This window comes from Mustela lutreola, chromosome 2 (assembly GCF_030435805.1).
Source record: "Mustela lutreola isolate mMusLut2 chromosome 2, mMusLut2.pri, whole genome shotgun sequence".
NCBI classification, from domain to species: domain Eukaryota; kingdom Metazoa; phylum Chordata; class Mammalia; order Carnivora; family Mustelidae; genus Mustela; species Mustela lutreola.
This window is the reverse complement of record NC_081291.1, coordinates 54,448,935-54,470,380: the sequence shown is the minus strand read 5'-3', so window position 1 is coordinate 54,470,380 and position 21,446 is coordinate 54,448,935. Positions and strand designations below refer to the sequence as shown.

The window sequence follows — 21,446 nt, the reverse complement described above, 5'->3', positions numbered from 1 at the left end:
ATCATGTCATTTGCAAAGAGTGACAGTTTTACTTCTTCCTTAGGAATTTGGATGCCTTTTATTTCTTGTCTCATTGCTGTGGCTAGAACTTGCAGTACTGTGTTGAATAAAAAGTGATTAGAGTCGACATCCTTGTCTTGTTCCTGGTCTTAAAAACTTTCAGCTTTTTACTGCTGAGTATCATGTTAGCCGTGGGTGTCATATATGGTCTTTATTACGTTAAGGTATATTTCCTCTGTACCCACATTATTGAGAGTTTTTAAAAATTTTTTTTTTTTTTAAAGATTTTATTTATTTATTTGACAGAGAGAAATCACAAGTAGGCAGAGAGACAGGCAGAGAGAGAGAGAGGAGGAAGCAGGTTCCCTGCTGAGCAGAGAGCCCGATGCGGGACTCGATCCCAGGACCCTGAGATCATGACCTGAGCCGAAGGCAGCGGCTTAACCACTGAGCCACCCAGGCGCCCCAAGAGAGTTTTTAAAAATTTTTAATCATAATGAATTGTTAAATGCCTTTTATGCATCTATTGAAATGATCATGATTTTTATCATTGATTAATGTGTTGTATCAGATAGTTGGAGATATTGAATCATCCTTGCCTCTTTGAAATAAATTCCACTTGATCATGGTGAATGATCCTTTCAATATATTGTTGAATTTGGTTTGCTGATATTTTATTGAGTATTTTGTAGCCATGTTTATTGGGGATATTAGCCTGTAATTATCTTTCTTTCTTTTTCTCTTTTTTTGGGGGGTGGGTGGGTAGTGACTTTGGTTTTGGTATCAGTATGTTGCCCTCATGAAATGAATTTGGTAGCATTCCTTTTTCTCCAGTTTTCTGAAATAGTTTGAGAAGGATAGGTTAGTCTTCTTTAAATGTTTAGTAGAATCTGGGGTTATGTGGGTGGTGCAGTCTGTTGGGTGTCTGATTCTTGGTTTCAGTTCTGGTTGTGATCTTGGGGTCGTGAGACTGAGCCCTGCACTAGGCATCATGCTGAGCACAGAGTCTGCTTTAGATTCTCTCTCCCTCTCCCACTTGTGTGCCTGTGCTCTTAAATAAATAAATAAATCTTGGGGGGAAAACCCCCCCAAAATGTTTGGTAGAATTCACCTGTGAAGGCATTGGGTCCTGAACTTTTTAAAAAAATTTTATGCTTTTTTCTTACTGATTTCATTACTAGAAATATGTTCTGTTCAGATTTTCTGGTTTTTTTTTTTTTTTTTTTTTTTTTTCAGATTTTCTGTTTCTTCCTAATTTGGTTTTCTAAGATTATATATTTCTGGGAATTTATTCATTTCTTCTAGGTTGTCAAATTTGTTGGAATATAATTTTTCATAGTCTTTTATACATCTTTTCTATTTTCTTTGTCTCCGTTTATTTCTGCTCTTTATTATTAACTTCTTTCTACTAACTTTGGGCTTTGTTTTTCTTTTTCTAGTTTTTCTTTAGGTGTATGGTTGTACTTTTTGTGATTTTTCTTATTTCTTGAGGTAAGCCTGTACTGCTATAAACACCCTTCTTAGAACTGCTTGTGCTGTATCCCAGAAATTTTGAAACATTGGTTTTCTGCTTTCATTTGTCTTAAGTTATTTTTTTATTTCCTCTTTGATTTCTTTGGTGATTCATTGGTTGTTTAGTAGCTTGTGTAGCCTCCACATGTTTGTGTTTTTTCTGTAATTGATTTTTTTATTTTAATACCTTTGTGGTCTGAAAAGATGCTTGCTAGGATTTCAGTCTTAAATGTATTGATACTTGCTGTGTGGTCTAACATGTGTTCTATCCTGGGGAATGTTCCATGTGCACTTGAAAAGAGTGTACACTCTGCTGTTTTTGGATGGAATTTTCTGTGTGTGTGTGTGTGTGTGTGTATAAAGTCCATCTGGCAATATGTCATTTAAAGCTACTCTTTCCTTACTGATCAGTGTGTATGATCTATCATTGATGTAAGTGGGGTGTTAAAATCTCCTATTATTGTTGTATTACTCTCAGTTAATTTCCTTCCTTTCCTTTTTTCTTCCTTTCCTTCCTTCCTTCCATCTGTCCATCAGCTTTATGCCCAACATGGGTCATGGGTCTTGAACTCATGACCTTGAGATCTAGAGTCACATACTCTACTGACTGAGCTAGCCACGTACCCCTATCAACTTCTTTATGCTTGTTAATATTTGCTTTACATATTTAGGTGCTTCTTTGTTGGATGCATAGATATTTACAATTGTTATATCTTCTGGTTGGACTGATCCCTTTATCATCCCTTTATCATTATGTAATGCCCTTCTTTGTCCTGTTACAGTCTTTGTTTTATGAGACTGACGTGCTACCTACTATGCTAACGAGGCACCTACCGTCTTTGTTTTTTGTTTTTTTTTTTTTTTTAAATATATTTATTTATTTATTTGACAGAGATTACAAGTAGGCAGAGAGGCAGGCAGAGAGAGAGGAGGAAGCAGGCTCCCCGCTGAGCAGAGAGCCCGATGCGGGACTCAATCCCAGGACCCTGAGATCATGACCTGAGCGAAGGCAGTGGCTTAACCCACTGAGCCACCCAGGCGCCCTACAGTCTTTGTTTTAAAGTCTGTTTTGTAAGATACAAATTGTTGTTGTCTCTCTCTTTTTTTAAATTTCCATTTGCACAAAATACCCTTTTTTATCCATTCATGTTCAGTCTGTATGTGTTTTTAGGTCTGAAGTGAGTATTTAATAGGCATCGTGTAGTTGGGTTTTGTTTTTTTAATCCATTCATTAATTCACCCTGTGTCTTTTTTTTTTTTTTTTTTTTTTTTTAAAGATTTTATTTATTTATTTGACAGAGAGAAATTACAAGTACACTGAGAGTCAGACAGAGAGAGAGAGAGAAGGAAGCAGGCTCCCTGCCGAGCAGAGAGCCCGATGCGGGACTCGATCCCAGGACCCTGAGATCACGACCTGAGCCGAAGGCAGCGGCTTAACCCACTGAGCCACCCAGGCGCCCTCACCCTGTGTCTTTTGATGAGAGTGTTTAGGTCATTCACATTTAAAATAAGTATTGTGGTATAGGTATATATTATTGCCATTTTGTTAATTGTTTTCTTATTTTGTAGTTCTCTGTTCCTTTTTCCTTCTAAAACTTTCTTTCTTTGTGATTTGGTGACATTTTTAGTGTTATGCTTGAATTCATTTCTCCAATTTCTTTATTTTTCCAATCTTTTTTTGTATCTATTACAGGGTTTTGGGTTATGGTTACCATAAGGTTCATATATAATGTCCCATGTATATAGCAGTCTGTTTTAAGTTGATGATCACTTAAGTTCATACATTTCTAAAAGCACTACATTTTTACTCCGTCCATTTTTTAAAAAATTAATTTATTACTGTGTGTGTGAGAGAGAAAGGGAATGAGAATGAGTGGGAAGAGCAGAGGGAGAGGGGAAAAGAATCTCAAGCAAACTCTGTACTAAGCACAGAGCCCAACATGGGGCTCAATCTAATAATCCTGAGATCAGGATTGAGCTGAAACCAAGAGTTGGATGCTTAACCAACTGTACCACCCCGGCGACCCCTCTCTCCATGTTTTATGTATATGATGTCACATTTTACATCTTTTTATTTTGTGTATTCCTTAACCATTGTAGACATAATTGATTTTATTATTTTTGTCTTTTAACCTTCATATTAGCTTTATAAGTGATTGATATATCTTCACTATATGTTTGCACTCCTTTTTTTTTTTTAAAACAAAGTGAGCACCAGCAGGGTGAGTGGGAGAGGGAGAAGCAGATTTCCCACTGAGCAGGGAGTCTGATGTGGGGCTCAGTCTCAGGACCCCGGGATCATGATCTGAGTTGAAGACAGACATTTAACCGACTGAGCCACCTGGATGCCCCTATATGTTTGCTTTTAGCAGTGAAACTTTTTTTCTTTCATAATTTTCTTACCAGCCAGCTGTTTTCCACTACAGAAGTCCTTTTAACATTTCTTGTAAGGCAGGTTTAGTGGTGATGAACTCTTAAATTTTATTTGTCTAAGAAGCTCTGTGTCTTCTTCAGTTGTGAGTGATAACCTTGCTGGGCTGAGTATTCTTGGTTGTAGGTTTTTTTCTTTCAGCACTCTGAACATATCATGCCACTCTTTCTGGATTGCAAAGTGTCGGCTGAAACAGCTCATAACATTATGGGGTATGAGGTCTCCTCTTATGTAACTAGTTGCTTTTCTCTTGTTGCTGTTAAGATTTTATGTTTATCATTAAGTTTTGACATTTTAATAATTATGTATCTTTGTTTGGATTCTTTTGGTTTATCTTGTTTAGGGCTCTTTTTGCTTCCTATACTTGGATGTCTATTTCCTTTCCCAGAATAGGAATGTTTTTGTTGTCATTGTTGTTTTTAACATAGGCTCCACACTCAGCATGGAGCCCAGTATAGGGCTTGAATTCACAGCCCTGAGGTCGAGACCTGAACCAAGATCGAGAGTCAGATGCTTGATCAACTGAGCCATCCAGGCAGTCCCAGGGTAGGGAAGTTTTTAGCTGTTATTTCTTCAGATAAATTTTTCTGCTTTCTTCTCCTCTGGGACCCTTGTAATGCTACTGTTATTATGGTTGACATTGTTTCAGAGTTCTCTTAACCTACCTTCATTAAAAAAAAAATTTCCCCCTTTTTGCTATTCAGTGTGGTGATCCCACTACACTGCCTCCCAGATTAGTGATCTGTACTGCTACATCCTCTAATCTGCTGATTTCCTCTAGTGTATTTTTCATTTCAGTTATTGTATTCTTCAGCTCTGATTGGTTCTTATATTTTCTCTTTGTTGAAGTTTTGAGTTCATCCAATCTTTTAGGTCTGGTGAATATTTTTGTAACTATTACTTTGCTTATTTCTCTTTCACTTAGTTCTTTTTTCTGAGGTTTTATTTTATTTTTTCATTTGGAACATAGTCTTCCATCTCCTCATTTTGTCTGACTCTCTGCATTTCTGTGTATTGAGTAGGTCACCTAAATCTCCTGGTCTTGAAAGTAGTGGCTTTTGGATAAAAAAAACAAACAAACCATCAATATGCTGTCTACAAGAAACTCATTTTAGATCCAAAGACACCTCCAGATTTAAAATGAGGGGGTGGAAGACAATTTACCATGCTAATGGACATCAAAAGAAAGCTGGGGAGGCAGTCCTTTTATCAGATCAATTAGATTTTAAGCCAAAGACTAGAATAAGCGATGAGGAAGGACACTATATCATACTCAAAGGGTCTGTCCAACAAGAAGATCTAACAGTTTTAAATATCTATGCCCCTAACACGGGAGCAGCCAACTATATAAACCAATTAATAACAAAATCAAAGAAACATATCAACAATAATACAGTAATAGTAGGGGACTTTAACACCTCCCTCACTAAAATGGACAGACAGATCATTCAAGCAAAAGATCAACAAGGAAATAAAGGCCTTAAATGACATACTGGACCAGATGGACATCACAAATATATTCAGAACATTCCATCCCAAAGCAAAGAAATATACATTCTTCTCTAGTGCACATGGAACATTCTCCAGAATAGATCACATCCTGGGTCATAAATCAGGTCTCAACCAGTATCAAAAGATTGGGATCATTCCCTGCATATTTTCAGACCATGATACTCTGAAGCTAGAACTCAATCAGAAGAGGAAATTTGGAAAGAACCCAAATACATGGAGACTAAGGAGCATTCTTCTAAAGAATGATTGGGCCAACCAGGAAATTAAAGAAGAATTGAAAAAATTCATGGAAACAAATGATAATGAAAACACAACAGTTCAAACTCTGTGGGACACAGCAAAGGCAGTCCTGAGAGGGAAATGTATAGTGATACAAGCCTTTCTCAAGAAGCAAGAAAGGTCTCAAATATACACCTAACTCTACACCTAAAGGAGCTGGAGAAAGAACAGCAAAGAAGGCCTAAACCCAGCAGGAGAAGAGAAATAATAAAGATCAGAGCAGAAATCAATGAAGTAGAAACAAGTAAAACAGTAGAACAAATCAACGAAACTAGGAGCTGGTTCTTTGAAAGAATTAGTAAGATTGAAAGTAGTGGCTTTAAATAGAGTCCTAGTAGTTCACTACCCTCTGATCAGCAGAACCAAGTGTTTCATGGGTTTCTCCTGTGTGGTCCTCTTGTTATGACTGGGCTGTGACTGCTCTAGGCATCTTAATGGTTGGTGCTAGTCCCCAGCTTGGCTGGGCTGCGACTGGGTGTGACTACTGTGGGTGCCCTTCTTGGCAGAACTGGCCCCTGGCATAGCTGGCTATTGCAGTCCTGTCCGGGGCTGCCCACTGGATGTGTGTGTGGGGGCAGTAATTGCTTTTGGGAGTTGCTGGTCTCTACCAAGGGTGTCCCATTGGTTCACTGTGGGGTAGGAGCAGCTTTGGAGAGGCACCTGCTGCAGTGGTAGGGCAGGTCCACTGGGGAGTGCGGGGGCAGGTGAATGGTGGTAGTAAGGTAGAAGGAGAGTTTCAGAATTGGTTCCCACCAGGTAGGCTGAAGGAGGCCAAAAAAAATGATGCTCATCAGCTCTTCCATTCCTGGAGAAAGTTTCTACAGATTCTGCCCCATTGGCATGCAGCATAATAAAATTAGTCAATAAATCTCTTTTGTGTATAATCCAGATGCTTTTCAAACTGCTGCAGTTCTGCTAGGTCTTGGAGTGACTGATAACTGTGCAGACCATTTAAGAATAGTCTAAGTTTTCTGTAGCCCTCTGGCTCTCCTGGAGGTAAGCCCTGTTGATTTTCAAAGCCAAATGTTGTGGGATCTTGTTTTCTTAGTGAGGAAAACATAAGGCAGGCGTTGCCTTATGTAGGGCTAGATTGGTTTGCTTCCCAGGGAAGACCTGTGTGTCTGTGATATTCCTCCTGCTTATGAATTACCACACTGGGGGTTTCAAAGATTCCCAGCTGTCTCTGCCCCCTCTTACCTTCTCATTATGATACTTTAAAAAATATATATATTTTTTAAAGATTTTATTTATTTATTTGACAGACAGAGATCACAAATAGGCAGAGAGGCAGGCAGAGAGAGAGGAGGAAGCAGGCTCCCTGATGAGCAGAGAGCCCGATGTGGGGCTTGATCCCAGGACCCTGGGATCATGACCTGAGCCGAAGGCAGAGGCTTTAACCCACTGAGCCACCCAGGCTCCCCTTAAAAAATATTTTTAACTGTGAAAATACTATCTTGCTAGTTTTGGGGTTATTTTTGGAGTGAGTTGCACTTTATGTAGTTGCAGCCTTCATGTATTTATAGGAGCAGGTGAGCTCAGGATCCTCCTACTGCATGGTCCCAAGCTTCCCTGGATAGATATTCTTTAAATTAGGATGTTGGTGTAGCATCCTTTTCTTGGAGGTTTTGTTTTTATAAACTAGTCTTGCTTTAAATTTGTTTCCAGTTTGGTTTTATGCCTTTGGCTTTGAAGTAGTTTAGTTTATTGATGTTACAAATAATTCTGCAGTAAGTATTCCTTAGTAGTGCTGGGTATTTCTGTAGTGCTGGCTGTTGTATTTTCCCTATAAGATAGATTGTCAAATTATATCAAAATTCAAATATTTAAATAGCTAAGAGACACTAGTAGATTGTTGCAGTTTATATTCTTACCAGCAAGAAGGGGAGAGGTGGTTTTTTTCAAATGCCTGTGATTGATATTTTCCTTTTCAGTCTTAAATTTTATAATTTATAAATTTATAATTTATAAATCTGATGTTAAAAATAGTATTTTATGGGGCACCTGGGTGGCTCAGTGGGTTAAGCCTCTGCCTTCAGCTCAGGTCATGATCTCAGAGTCCTGGGATTGAGTCCCGCATTGGCCTCCCTGCTCAGCGGGGAGCCTGCCCCCACCCCCCGCCTCTGCCTACTTGTGATCTCTCTCTGGAAATGAATAAATGAAATCTTTTTAAAAAATAGTATTTTGCTTTTCAAAATTTGCATTTCTCTACTATATATGTGTGTGTATATATACATACATACAAACACATACACAGATGTGTTTCTATTCTGTGAATTTAATTCCGTTTCTTTCTGTTGCATTGTTCATGTTTTTGTTAATTTTTAGGAGTTCTTTGTATATTAGAAATAGTAATCCTTTATAGAGAAAGAAAGACAGATATATCTTTTTTAAAATGATTGACTTATTCCAAAATAGTGAATTTCTTCATTCATAAGAGAATGCACTTGTTTTGAAACTCTTCTTTGGAATTGTGAAAGACTTCACATTTAGAGTTTCATTTCTACATTGGGCTCTCTAGTTTTAGTATGTCTCTAGGTATGTATTGTGAGTGTGTATAAGACTTTTAGATAAGATTTGGTCAACAGATCAGAAAGATGAAAATATTAGAAGCTAGGTTTACATTTATGTTGTATTTATATTTGAGAGTAGTATCAGTGGGATTTTTGAATGTCTCTAGTTAAGACAAGTACGTTGACGCTGAATGACTTTTAGAAGCTGACTTTGTCTTGTTTTCAGATGTGTGCCCTTTAGTAAACTGATTAAGGAATACCTTAAAATAGAACTTCCTGTGATGAGCAGCCTAGTGGTCTAGCCATCATCCCTGGGGCAGCTGGTAGGGCCCTTGGCCTTCTAGCCTTTCTGCTGACATCACCATGCCTTACAAATATGGTTCATCTTTTTTTTTTTTTTTTTAAAAGATTTATTTATTTATTTATTTATTTGACAGAGAGAAGGAGAGAGCGTGCGCGAGTGAGCACGCACAAGTAGGCAGAGTGGCAGGGAGAAGGAGAAGTAGGCTCTCCGCTGAGCAGGGAGCCTGATATTGGGCTCAGGCCCAGGACTCTGGGATCATGACCTGAGCCAAAGGCAGCCACTTAACCGACGGAGCCATCCAGGTGCCCCTGGTTCATCATTTTGTATGAGTGATGTGAAAAAGGTTGGGAAACACTGACTTAACATACTTCTTAGCCTGATAAATGGTCTTAACAAACTCACATAGAAAAATAAAATTAATGAATGATAATCTAAAACTTGAGAATGTAAATGGGCTTGCTTTTATTTTATCCCTTTTAATTTCTTATAGTATGTTCTGTACCAAGTACCAGCACTGTTATTTTCTAAGTGCCTTCAAGACTTAGAATTCATCATAAAATAAGTATGTTCTTGAAGTTAGTCCATATTTAAGTTTTGTAAGTGGATTCTTTAGTTAATAATTTATAGTACAATCTCTACACCCCTCCCCCCCATTAAATACAGTTTGCTATTTACTGCAGTTTGTCATTTGCTGAATGGTAAATATTTTTTAAAGGTGTACTCCTAAATGGAGATTGAACTAACATTTACTAGTTCTGACAGGTCTGTTCTATTAAAAAAGTTATACTCTATAAATCAATCCAGTCTTTTAAAAAGGCAGGGTGGGGGGCACCTGAGTGGGTTAGTTGGTGGAGTGTCTGGATCTTGATTTCACCTCAAGTCATGATCTTGGGGTCCTGGGAATCAAGCCCTGTGTCTGGCTCACTCCCTCCGGAGAGTCTGCCTGAGGATTCTCTCCCTTTCCCTCTGCTCACTCACACTGTAAGTATTTTTTAAAAAAATTATGTATGTTTTGCAACATTATTATGGTTTCTAACTTAATTCGTTTAATACTTGAGGGCCTTCAAGTTCTAAGTACTGTGCTATGGACTAAGAATACAGTAGTGAACAGGATTTGGCAGGGTCCTGCTTTTGTAGAGTAGGAGGTTGGATGGTACTAAACTAAATCTTTACCAACAAAATATGAACAATTTTTTTTAAAGATTTTATTTATTTATTTGACAGAGATCACGAGTAGTCAGAGAGGCAGGCAGAGAGAGAGAGAGAAGGAAGCAGGCTCCCTGTGGAGCAGAGAGCCAGATGTGGGGCTCGATCCCAAGACCTTGGGATCATGACCCGAGCCGAAGGCAGAGGCTTTAACCCACTGAGCCACCCAGGTACCCCAAAATTTGAACAATTTAACATAGTAGTAAGTGCCATGAAGGAAAACAAGGCAGAGTTATTTATTTATTTATTTTAAAAAACATTTATTTGACAGACAGCGAGAGCAGGAACACAAGCAGGGGGAGTGGGAGAGGGAGAGCAGGCTACCGCTGGGCAGGGAGCCTGATGCAATGCTCAATCCCAGGACCCTGGGATCATGACCTGAGCTGAAGGCAAATGCTTAAGGACTGAGCCACCCAGGTTCCCCAAGGCAGAGTTATTTAATGGAGTTAGGGAGGAATGTCTTTTGGTAAAGCATCTCTTTGGTAAAGAATGTCTTTAGGGAAAGCATCTCTAAAGTGATCTTTAAATGAAGGCCTTAATGATGTGAAAAGGCCAGCTTGTTTGTTTCTGAAGGTGTCAGCCATCCAGGTGGAGGGAATAAGAAGTTCAAAAGTCCTGAGACTTTTAAGCTTGACATGTTTGTTCAGAAAGAGGGAGGTTGGCTTATATTTTGAGTCTAAAATAGGGGAAAGATAGGTTGAGTTGCATCTTTAAGATTGCTCTGGTTGCTCTAAATTTCTCCATCAAGGGAGAAATTTCAGGCTAGTGTGATGCTCAGATGAACCCTCTTTCCTCCTCTTTTTCTCTCATCTGGTTCTTTTTTTTTTTTTTTTTTAAGATTTTATTTATTTATTTGACAGAGAACACAAGTAGGCAGAGAGGCAGGCAGAGAGAGAGAGGAGGAAGCAGGCTCTGCACTGAGCAGAGAGCCCGATGTGGGGCTCGATCCCAGGACCCTGGGATCATGACCTGGGCCGAAGGCAGAGGCTTTAACCCGCTGAGCCACCCAGGCGCCCTCTCTCATCTGGTTCTAAACTTACTCATCTCTTCCTTTTTTAGTTGGGAAAAAAGATCTAGGGAAAGGAGGAGATGTGGGTGCCCCTAAAAAGTGATCTTATGATAATGAAGCAGTAGAATTAGGAATGTGAAGCGGCTCAGGTACCAGAGGGGAAGGCAGTGTGCCATGGGCTTGCCACTTGAAGGCTGTGATGTCTTGTCCTGCCTCGCCCTTTTACACAAATACAATAGGCTTTGTAGAAATTTACAGTTGTAATAGTAAAACACAGAAACCCAAAAAGTAGATAGGTAATATATAGAAAGTAAAAATTCTTCACAATCCTGCTGAAATAATAAGTGTTACTACTTTTTTATTCTAGATTTTCTCACTTCTTTATGAGTATAGATTTTTATCTTTCTGGACTAATATAAAAGAGGTTCAAACTATATTTTTCATTTTTTGTTTTGTCTTGGATGGCTTTTTTCCATCAGCACATACATAATACTTCATTTACCACATAGATACTAACATTTGTTTAGTTCCCTGTTAGGTATTTGGTCTCTCCCGGTTTTTAAGGATATGAACAATGCTATAACAAAGATGCGTGTACATATATCTTTTCTCTTTTTTAAGTTTTTATTTAAATTTCAGTCAGCATACAGTGTCATATTAGTTTCAGGTGTACAATTTAATGATTGAGCACGACATTCATCAGCCGGTGCTCATCACAAGTGCCCTCCTTAATCCCCATCACTTATTTAACTCATTGCACTACCTACCTCCCCTCTGGTAGCATCAGTTTGTTTTCTGTAGTTTCTTGATTTGCCCCCCTCTCTCCTTTTTTCTCTATGCTCATTGATATATATCTTTTTTTTTTTTTTTAAGATTTTACTTATTTATTTGATAGATAAGAGAGCACAAGCAGGCAGAGAGGCTGGCAGAGAGAGGGAGGGAAGCAGGCTCCTGCTGAGTGGAGAGCCCAATGCGGGGCTCAATCCCAAAACCCTGGGATCATGACCTGAGCTGAAGGCAGAGGCTTTAACCCATTGAGCCACATGGGTGCCCCTATATAAATCTTTTTATACGCTTGCCTTATATTTCTTTTTTTAAAAGAAGATTTTTAAAAAAAAATATTTTATGTATTTGACAGAGAGAGATCACAAGTAGATGGAGAGGCAGGCAGAGAGAGAGAGAGAGAGAGAGGTAAGCAGGCTCCCTGCTGAGCAGAGAGCCCGATGCGGGACTCGATCCCAGGACCCTGAGATCATGACCTGAGCCGAAGGCAGCGGCTTAACCCACTGAGCCACCCAGGTGCCCCGCTTGCCTTATATTTCTATAGGATAATTTCCTAGAGTGCAGTTGAATAGGTCAGTCTTTACATTTTCTGTAAAATGGGGATGTAAGTCCTACCTAAAATATTTTTCTGAGGATTAAGTTGGATAATATGAGTGGGATGTGTGTAGTATATACTTCCTCATAATAGTAGGCACCTAGTAGATGGTAAGTATTACTACTAATAAGACGAAGTAAGTTTCTAAGGGAAGAAGGTGTGAGAAGGATGGGATTACTTGTTGACATCACTGTTTTCTAAAGGAGGAGATAAACCTCACTTCTGCATGATTGCTGACTCCCTATCGATGCCAGGGCATGGTGTGTCCTAACTGCATAGTATCTGACTTTATCGTTTTTGCACTTTTCTTGTTGCCCACTTAAAACATTTAGTTATTTTTGGTTAGGTGACTGTCTCTGCTTGCTCCTGTTTGTAAGTTTGTTTTTGTACCAAAACTGAACTGTGAATGTTCAGTGGAAGGTGGAAAGTTCATGAACTTTAAATTTAAACATTTTATGGAATCTGGTTATTTTACCTGTCATTTGGATATCTTTGGGCAAGTAGTGTGCTTTTTCTGTGCCTCATTGGCTTAAAGGGTAGATGGAAAATGGAATTTAAGGTCTTTGAGATCCTTATACACATTAAGTGAGATCATTTATGTATCATTTATATATCAAGTGTCTAATACACATTTTAGAAATACTAATTTCCTTCCTTTAAGGCAGAAAATTATAGTTTACAGTTCTTTTTTTTTAAAATTTCACTTCTCATAGTACTTAATGTTACTGATACCCAAGGGTAGTCACTTGCACTTAGTATACAATAACTAAGGAAGAGAAATGTAATTTTAAAAAATATTAGAAGTCAGGAGACCTGGGCCCATGGTCCAGGTAGACTTTTAACTGGTGGTATAATGAATCTTTTGATCTCTAGTCCCGATTTTGCTCGGTTTTTTTTTTTGTTGTTGTTGTTGTTGTTGTTGTCTATGAAATATTTTACGGAAATACACTAATATAGAAGTTTTCTGATTTATTTAAGCAGAGGGTTTCACTTAAGAGGAAGTCCACATACTGCTATTTTCTAATTACTCTATATATTATGTTGTTGAGTTAGTTGCTTTTCTAGAATTAAGTTTGTTTGTTTTTTAAATCTTGATCAGGTATTGTGTAAGCTGCATCAATGGAGCACATACAGGGGGCCTGGAAGACGATCAGCAACGGTTTTGGATTCAAAGACACAGTGTTTGACGGCCCCAGCTGCATCTCGCCTACAATAGTTCAGCCATTTGGCTTTCAGCGTCGGGCGTCAGATGATGGCAAACTTACGGACTCGTCTAAGACAAGCAACACTATTCGTGTTTTCTTGCCAAACAAGCAAAGAACGGTGGTACGTAAATGTTCTTTCAGAAAATTTTGTGGCCCATCTGCTTATAAAAAAGCATTTCAAATAATTTTACTCACCTGTAGTTGGGCAAAATCTTCACTGTGACTTAGTGTCTTTATTAATTGGCTTTCCAGTTGCAAATTTTATTGCTTTATATTGCTGTGTTCCTTCCACAACCACTACTTTCCTCCTTTTATTACTACTCTTGCCTGGAATATCTTCTGCTACTTCGTTCAAACAAATAGTATGTTTTTATGGGGGTTTCTTGAAAAGGCTTTTCTTTCAAAAAGCTCCTTTAGACCTTTCCAGCTAATTTTATGTATGTATGTATTACGGATATTAAAATGTCCACTAAATTTTTTGGACATTATAGTCAAGTATATAGAAGAAAATAAAATTACTTAGAAAAATTATTTTGGTAAATTCTGTAGGCCCCAGGCAAAGCTGAAGGTAGCTTAGAAAGTCAGAGCCACTCAGTTTCTTACACAGAATTCCAAATTTTTCAAGAAATTATTGCTCAAAACAGTTTTTTACTATCCTGGGTGAAAAACACCCCACCTGGTTAAAACAGGAAAATGAAGCTGTGCTAATTTTGCTTGGTGGGACATCTGAGGAAACCTTTAGTTCAAAACTTCCATGCCTCCTCCTTTCCCATCCCATTCTTTTTCTTTTCTTTCTTTTTTTTTGAATTTTATTTATTTGACAGAGGGAGAGCACAAGTAGGCGCAGAGCAGCAGGCGGAGGGAGAAGGAGAAGCAGGCTCTCCTGACAGGGGACTGACAGGCAGGAGCCTGACATGGGACTTGATTCCAGGACCCTGGTATCATGACCTGAGCCGAAGGCAGCTGCTTAACTGACTGAGCCACCTAGTGCTCCCCCCACCCCCCATTCTTTGAGTAAAATCAGTGTATTGTGTTTTTTTCTGTGTACCTAGGTGAGACAAAGTTCTGACTTTAGAAAGTCCAGTTCAGAATTTTCTGTTTGTTTCGGACAGTTCTGCTCTCCTCTCCCCAGTTTTCTAATAAATTCCATTTTACTTCTTTTGTGAACTTCAGGAGCCTCCCAGTTATAGTATTGTACATTTATGTACATATTGAACTGAAGGCAAAACTCAAAAGGTATTTAAAGTTTGAGTAAATTTATTTTTGTTACTCTTCCTAAAAATATAAGTTTAATGACTGACAAAATAAATAGTAATAACCTCCTTATATTTCAACAGTGGCTTTCATTTGCAAGATGATGTTTACCTACTATTGCTCATTAATTTTCTTTCTGTCCTTAAATGGAGAGTCCAGACAGGGAGTGTGAATGTAATGGGAAGCTGAAGGCAAGCTTAAGACCATATCCTACTGCTTCAGGGTGTTAATGTGCCTGTTCCCTATTCTCTGAAACCCGATTGCCTGAAGACTGGGAAACTTAGTTTGGCATAATGATTAAGTATGGAGACCTTTAAGATAACCAGGCCCCAGTTTAAATTCCTGTATTGCCTTTTGTTAGCTGTATCATTTAGACAAATTACACAATACTTTGACCTCTGTTACCTGACCTTAATAAAGTGAGGCTCATGCTGAATACAGTAATGTTTATAAGAAAATAGTTGCTCTGATTATTTGAGTTTTTTCTACATATGTGTAGCCCTTGACAGCTTTCAGTTGAGCACAACTGGTATTTGGTAACCAGTGATTTGGAAGCTTGATTTCTTGTACAGCCTATGAAAAGACTCTAGCAGAGAAACTTAGTTTCTTCTATTTCTTTGACTAGGATGGACCATCACTCTTTGGAAGAACCATCTTCTTTCAGCAGGCACCCATCTTTAGGGACCATTGGAAGAAGGAGTCACTTGCTGGCCAACATGACGAGTCAGCAGTTTCTAATAATCCTCAGGTTGCTTCACTCCTTGGAACTCAGAATGACTTTCATAATCACTGAGTTCCAGAAATTAGTCAGACTTAACTAATTTCAGCATGTATCCATGGGGAGTTGTAGAGAGGAGAATGACTGAAAAGATACATATATGATTTAAATAATTGTAGAGGTATAATTAGTAGTTGATTGGAAAAAGAACCTTTTTCTTGTCATTTATTTTGTACATGTGTGTCTCTTTGCCACTTCCTGTTTATTGGATGGGTGGTTAGATCATAGCTGAGGACCATTAATTTACCATTAGAATCACCTGACATGGGTTAAAATACAGATTCCTGGGCTTCACTCAAGATCAAGTGAATCAGTTCTTAGATGTGTTGGAGAGAGGAGGCTTGGAATCTATATTTTTAAAAGCTCTTCGGATGATCCTAATGCCAGTCACATTTGGGAACCCCACTGCATTAGAGAATATTTAAAGAACAGTCTAGCTCTTAGAGTCTGTGTATTTATTTATTTATTTAATATTTTATTTATTAGAGATTGTGAATGGGGGAAGGGTGGGTAGAGGGAGAACCAGACTCCCAGCCAGCCGATGCAGGACTTAATCCCAGGACCCTGGGATTGTGACCTGAGCCACCCAGGCACCCAACTCTGTAACTTTCAATGAAGATTAATGATAGAGCATAGATAACACTTTATATTATTCAGAGCCCTTTACACAGTATTTGATGCAAGTAATGATTTCTGTTAGTGTATTACTCTTCATTGTCATTCTTGGCATCTTATCAGATCAGTATATCTTACTTTCACTTAATTTTGTTTCTGAAAAGCTAGAAGTTAGTGGATCTTTTTAAGGGTATAACTGCTTCAAGAAGTCTAAAATAAACTTGCTGTGGAACATTTTAAATAAATATTTCAGACTTCAAATAGATCAACGCATACACTCAACTCCCTCTGGGAAGGGACTGGGTTGCCCACTGTCAGCTCCCACACTTCCACAGAACACAGGAACTCTACTGTGGGCAATGGACAAGACCTGCAAATCTACATTCTGTTCTCTTTATTGGCCATACTAACTCTAGTTGCTTCACTTTTAATTGACTTTATTGTCTTTGAAAACAAAATGTATGCAGGACACCTGGGTGATTTGGTTGAGCATGTGATTCTTGATTTTGGCTCAGGTCATGATTTTGGGGTTGTGGGCTTGAGGCCTGTGTTGGGCTCCATGCTGGGTGTGGAGCCTTCTTGGGATTCTCTCCCTGTCTCCCTCCCCCTCCCCTTGTGCACAAGTTCTCTCTCTAAAAATTAAAATAAAAATAAAATATATGGGGCTTTTATCAAAACTCTAAGTTCTTTTTATATAGCTGCCATTATTAGCACTCAGAATACTCACACTTCTATTAGGTCTCTGAATATCTGCTTTTCTTTCGAGGATTGGATATAGGGGAATGTGGAAGGAATACACTAAGGCTACCTGGAATGGTGTGCACATTTATTTAAATCGTGGTGTTTGTCCTTGTAGAAGGACAGAAGCTCTGTTTCTTCTCCTTGTTGGCCCTTAAAGGTGTGAAGTGTATATGAAATGGAATTTTTCTTATGAGGATAAAACAGTTTGTTGAAAACAGGTTAAAATACAAATTTTGACCAGAAAAACTCTTGTTTGCTTATAGATCAGATTGGTTTATTTTCCTTTCTGGTGGATGTTCATGCTGGCATGTATGTTTCAGTGAGTTAAACAAACTAGAACTGTGTAATGGGAAGTTAGATCATTTTCTCTCTCTCAGCCACTCATCTGATGTTAATAGCTACAGGTATGTCTTTTGATACTCATGCAACATATGTAAACCTATATGGGTTTCCCTCCCTTTGAATAATCTGACTTTATTTTTTTTTTTTATTTTTTTTTTTTTAAAGATTTTATTTATTAATTTGACAGAGAGAAATCACAAGTAGACAGAGAGGCAGCCAGAGAGAGAGAGAGGGAAGCAGGCTCTCTGCCGAGCAGAGAGCCCGATGCGGGACTCGATCCCAGGACTCTGAGATCATGACCTGAGCCGAAGGCAGCGGCTTAACCCACTGAGCCACCCAGGCGCCCCTAATCTGACTTTATTATTCTGAAAAATATTTCCCCACAATTAACATATCATGGATACCCCTCCCTTTTGGTCATTATAAATAATGTAGTGGCAGAATGTGACATGTACAGATATTTAGGCTTTATTCAAACACTCACCTGTTGCTGGACATTGCAGCTATTTCCTGTGTGTGTGTGTTTTTACCATTACAAACAATGCTGTCATAGATCTACATATATCCTTACAGACTAGTGCATTTATTTCTGTGCTCACTAAGGGATATGCAGCCTTTGTTGGTTCTAACAATTGTCTTTTGTTTATAGGTCAATGTGCGAAATGGAATGAGCTTGCACGATTGCCTTATGAAAGCACTCAAGGTGAGGGGCCTACAGCCGGAGTGCTGTGCTGTGTTCAGACTTCTCCATGAACATAAAGGGTAAGAAATTAAAAGTCAGTTCCTTTTTCATACTGGTAAGGAGTTGATGGTTTCAAATAATAACAGTTCCCATTTTTAAAAAAAGTATACTAGCTTCCTATAGAATATTATGTGTTATTTATATGCCCTTGTTCATAGATAACCCAGAAAAGTAAAATACTGGGGCACCTGGGTGGCTCAGTGGGTTAAAGCCTCTGCCTTCGGCTCAGGTCATGATCCCAGGGTCCTGAGATCAAGCACCACATAGGGCTCTCTGCTCAGCAGGGAGCCTGTTTCCCCTCCTCCTCTCTCTGCCTGTCTCTCTGCCTATTTGTGATCTCTGTCTGTCAAATACATAAATAAAAATCTTAAAAAAAAAAAAAAAAGAAAAGTAGAATACTAAGAACTTGAAAATTATTGCTTGAACATTGCACTGAAAAAAGAATACATAATAGGTGTTGTGATAGTATTCCATAGATGGAGACAGTAGTGTCAGGGATGTGTTTTCTTGAGAGCAAAAATTTGTGTTTCCTGGAATGCAGTGGACAGAATGGGTACTCCGGAAGTGTTTGCATTATTATTTATAAAAAATCTTATCCTCAAGAGATTAACACTTTTGTAATTCATTTCATTCTTTTTTTTTTTAAGTAAGCTCTATGGTCAATGTGGGGCCTCAGACTCAGGACCCTGAGATCGAGAGTTACAGGCTTTTCTGCTTGAGATAGCCAGGCACCCCTCATTCATTCAGTTTTATACAGTTAATGTTGACTGAATTCCTGCAGTTTGGCAGATATAGGACTAAAAGATGCAGAAGAATTTCTGCTTCAAGGAAATCCATAGTTAATCTTATTTCTAATGGTGGTGACAAGATAGAGGTATCCCATCAAAGTCTAGGAGTAATAACCCATAGCTTCCATAATTATCTGTTAACCATCCTTCCCCCCCCCCCCCCCCAATTTGAAGGAAGTAATCTTTCTTCTTGGAAAATGCTAGTTCTGTTACTGATCTTCAGCTTACATCTTTTCTGTTTCAAGGAGTTTCCCAGTTTGAGAGAATAGCCTAGGGAATGAGTCAACTCAAAGGGGCCATCCTGAATTCCACTTTGCTATTACTCTCAGCTTAGGCAGTTTTTTGAAGTACAGATCTTTGAAGCCTATGTCAGCTTTATCTGGATGTAGGCCCTAGGTTGGTCTCAAGCAACCAGTGCTCTTTAAGGACTAGAGGAATTCTGGGATAGTAAGGGGCTTGTCCACTCTCATCTAAGGCCACATTGGTTTAGAGCTACTGTCACTTCTCATGGACAGATAGCATCTGAAGACTGATGAGAACATAGGGCTGCCCCCTCTTCATTAGGGCGAAATAGGATTTTGGAGTCCTATGTATGGAATTATATTAAGAATGGATTATTTGCTATTGGATAACCAGAAAAATGTCTGGAATAGGCTTCTGGTAGGCAAAGGGAGAAGTTGGAATTATGTTATATGTGTGTTGTTTTCTCCCTACTTTAGAATATTCTTCATTCAGGAAGTGGGCCTGATGAACTAACTACACAAGACATGAGAAAGGAGCTTCTTTTTTTTTTTTTTTTTTTTTTTTTGAAGCTTTTTACTTTGTTGTTTCTATTTTTCTGTGTTATCTAGGCACAGAAAGAATGGTGGCAGAGTAAATTTTAAAGACAGTTAAGTCCCTTATCAATTAGTAGACCCTGCAAACAATTCTACAGATGTGAGCCTATTATTAATAGCAAAGTGTATTTCATTCACCATTCCTTTGTATTATGTATCTGCCTGACTGAAGTAGGCTACCAAAGATTAAATTTTGCTGTTACAGCAATATTTATGCCCAATTTTAGGATTTTAGAATTCCTATAGAATTTTAATATTACAAAGTCCAATTTACTACATATTTACTTTATCATGAGACCTTATAGTTCATTTTTAATCTTTTTTTTTTTTTTTTTTTTTAAGAGAAAAAGAGAGTGGGGATGGGGGAAAGGGAGTGGGAAAGGAGAGAATCCCAAGCAGACTTCGGGCTGAGCACAGAGCTTGACGCAGCTGGATCCCAGAACCCTGAGACCGTGACCTGAGCTGAAATCAAGAGTCGAGACATGAAACCAACTGAGTCACCAGACCCCCGTTGTATAGTTTGTTATTTTATAATAACCTTTATTCTAAGCACAAGCTTTAGAGTCCAATTGAGCTGGATTCCAACATAGGTCTTTACACTCACTGTATGGCTTTGAGCAGGTAACTTTCTTAGGGCCCCAATTCTCTCATTTTTAAAATGGGGATAATCATACTTGATAGGTTTGTTGTATGAATTAAATAAGCTAATGTTATATGGGATTAAGCTTTATGTTTATGTAGTAAGAGATAAATTTAGCCATTGTTATTGGCCTTGAGCTCTTACCTTGTTTAAACATTTCCCTTTTATATTATGTTTTTAAAAATCTCCTTCAGTAAAAAGGCACGTTTAGATTGGAATACTGATGCTGCCTCGTTGATTGGAGAAGAACTTCAAGTAGATTTCCTGGATCACGTTCCCCTCACAACACACAACTTTGTAAGTTACAGTGTTCTTCTCTTTTTGTGGCATGTTGGGCACTTTGGCTGACATAATAGGACTTTCTCAGAGGTACTAGACATAAATATTTTTGGATTGTTCAAAGCTGCCATTATGCCATTGTTTAATTAGCCACATTGTTTAATTAGACATTGTTTAATTAGCAATTTAGGTTTAATTAGCCACAGATATACTTTAATTTCTAGGCATGAATTTTACAAGTGTCGAAAGTATGATTCTTCATTCTGTAAGACCTCTTGGGGACCAAGAAGGAACCTACTTTGTTTTTTGTTGTCTTTCATTAGTTCAACATAATTTACATCTGTGTTCTTATTCCAGGCACGGAAGACCTTTCTGAAGCTTGCGTTCTGTGACATCTGTCAGAAATTCCTGCTAAATGGATTTCGTTGTCAGACTTGTGGCTACAAATTTCATGAGCACTGTAGCACCAAAGTTCCTACTATGTGTGTGGATTGGAGTAATATCAGACAGCTCTTGTAAGGCATTGTTCTTATTTCAAAGAATATAAGTGGTTAGGAAGGCATAAACTCTTTTGAAGGTGCTTATTGTGTATTTGAATGACAAGTCTGGGTTTTAGACGTATTACATGAATTATCATGATCTGGAAGCCATCTACTTTAAAAGCATGACAGTTTTGAAGCCAGTGAGTTGTAGTGTGGCATAGGTCTCTAAAACAAGCAGTTATAAGACTGTTACCTGTCAAATAGAGATTGACGTGCTGTGATTCAGTAAAGCAAAGAGCAAAAAGATGTGAAAACCAAAAATTTTGGCTTTTCTCTCTCAACAGTATCATCTGTTAGGTTACTGGTAGAGACTACTCTGTTAAATATGCTAAGCCTTTGTTATTGAGAAGGGGCAGAAAGCATAGCTGGTGTTATTTTCTTCCCCTCAGACTGGAGAAAACATTAAAGTGATGTAAATGTAAAACGTTAAAAGATACTTGTGTTTAGTGATTTTTTTTTTTTTAAGACTTTATTTGACAGAGATCACAAGTAGGCAGAGAGGCAGGCAGAGAGAGAGAGAGAGAGAGGATGAAGCAGGCTTCC

The 21,446-nt window shown here is 38.4% G+C and overlaps 1 protein-coding gene across 9 annotated transcripts in view; it reads left to right on the top strand.

Moving 5' to 3' along the window:
- Positions 1–21,446, top strand: part of RAF1 (Raf-1 proto-oncogene, serine/threonine kinase) — an 86,932-nt gene that overhangs the window by 44,940 nt on the left and 20,546 nt on the right. For 6 of the 9 annotated variants that reach the window (XM_059161782.1, XM_059161776.1, XM_059161783.1 and 3 more), the window contains 4 exons: positions 13,241–13,467; positions 17,726–17,838; positions 20,277–20,379; positions 20,719–20,876. In XM_059161782.1, the coding sequence (XP_059017765.1) occupies positions 13,261–13,467; positions 17,726–17,838; positions 20,277–20,379; positions 20,719–20,876 (581 nt within the window). In that variant the 5' untranslated portion in view covers positions 13,241–13,260. Of the gene's footprint in view, positions 1–9,383; positions 9,530–13,240; positions 13,468–17,725; positions 17,839–20,276; positions 20,380–20,718; positions 20,877–21,446 lie in introns of those variants that run through there. The other 3 variants (XM_059161785.1, XM_059161784.1, XM_059161777.1) reach the window with 2 other exon arrangements.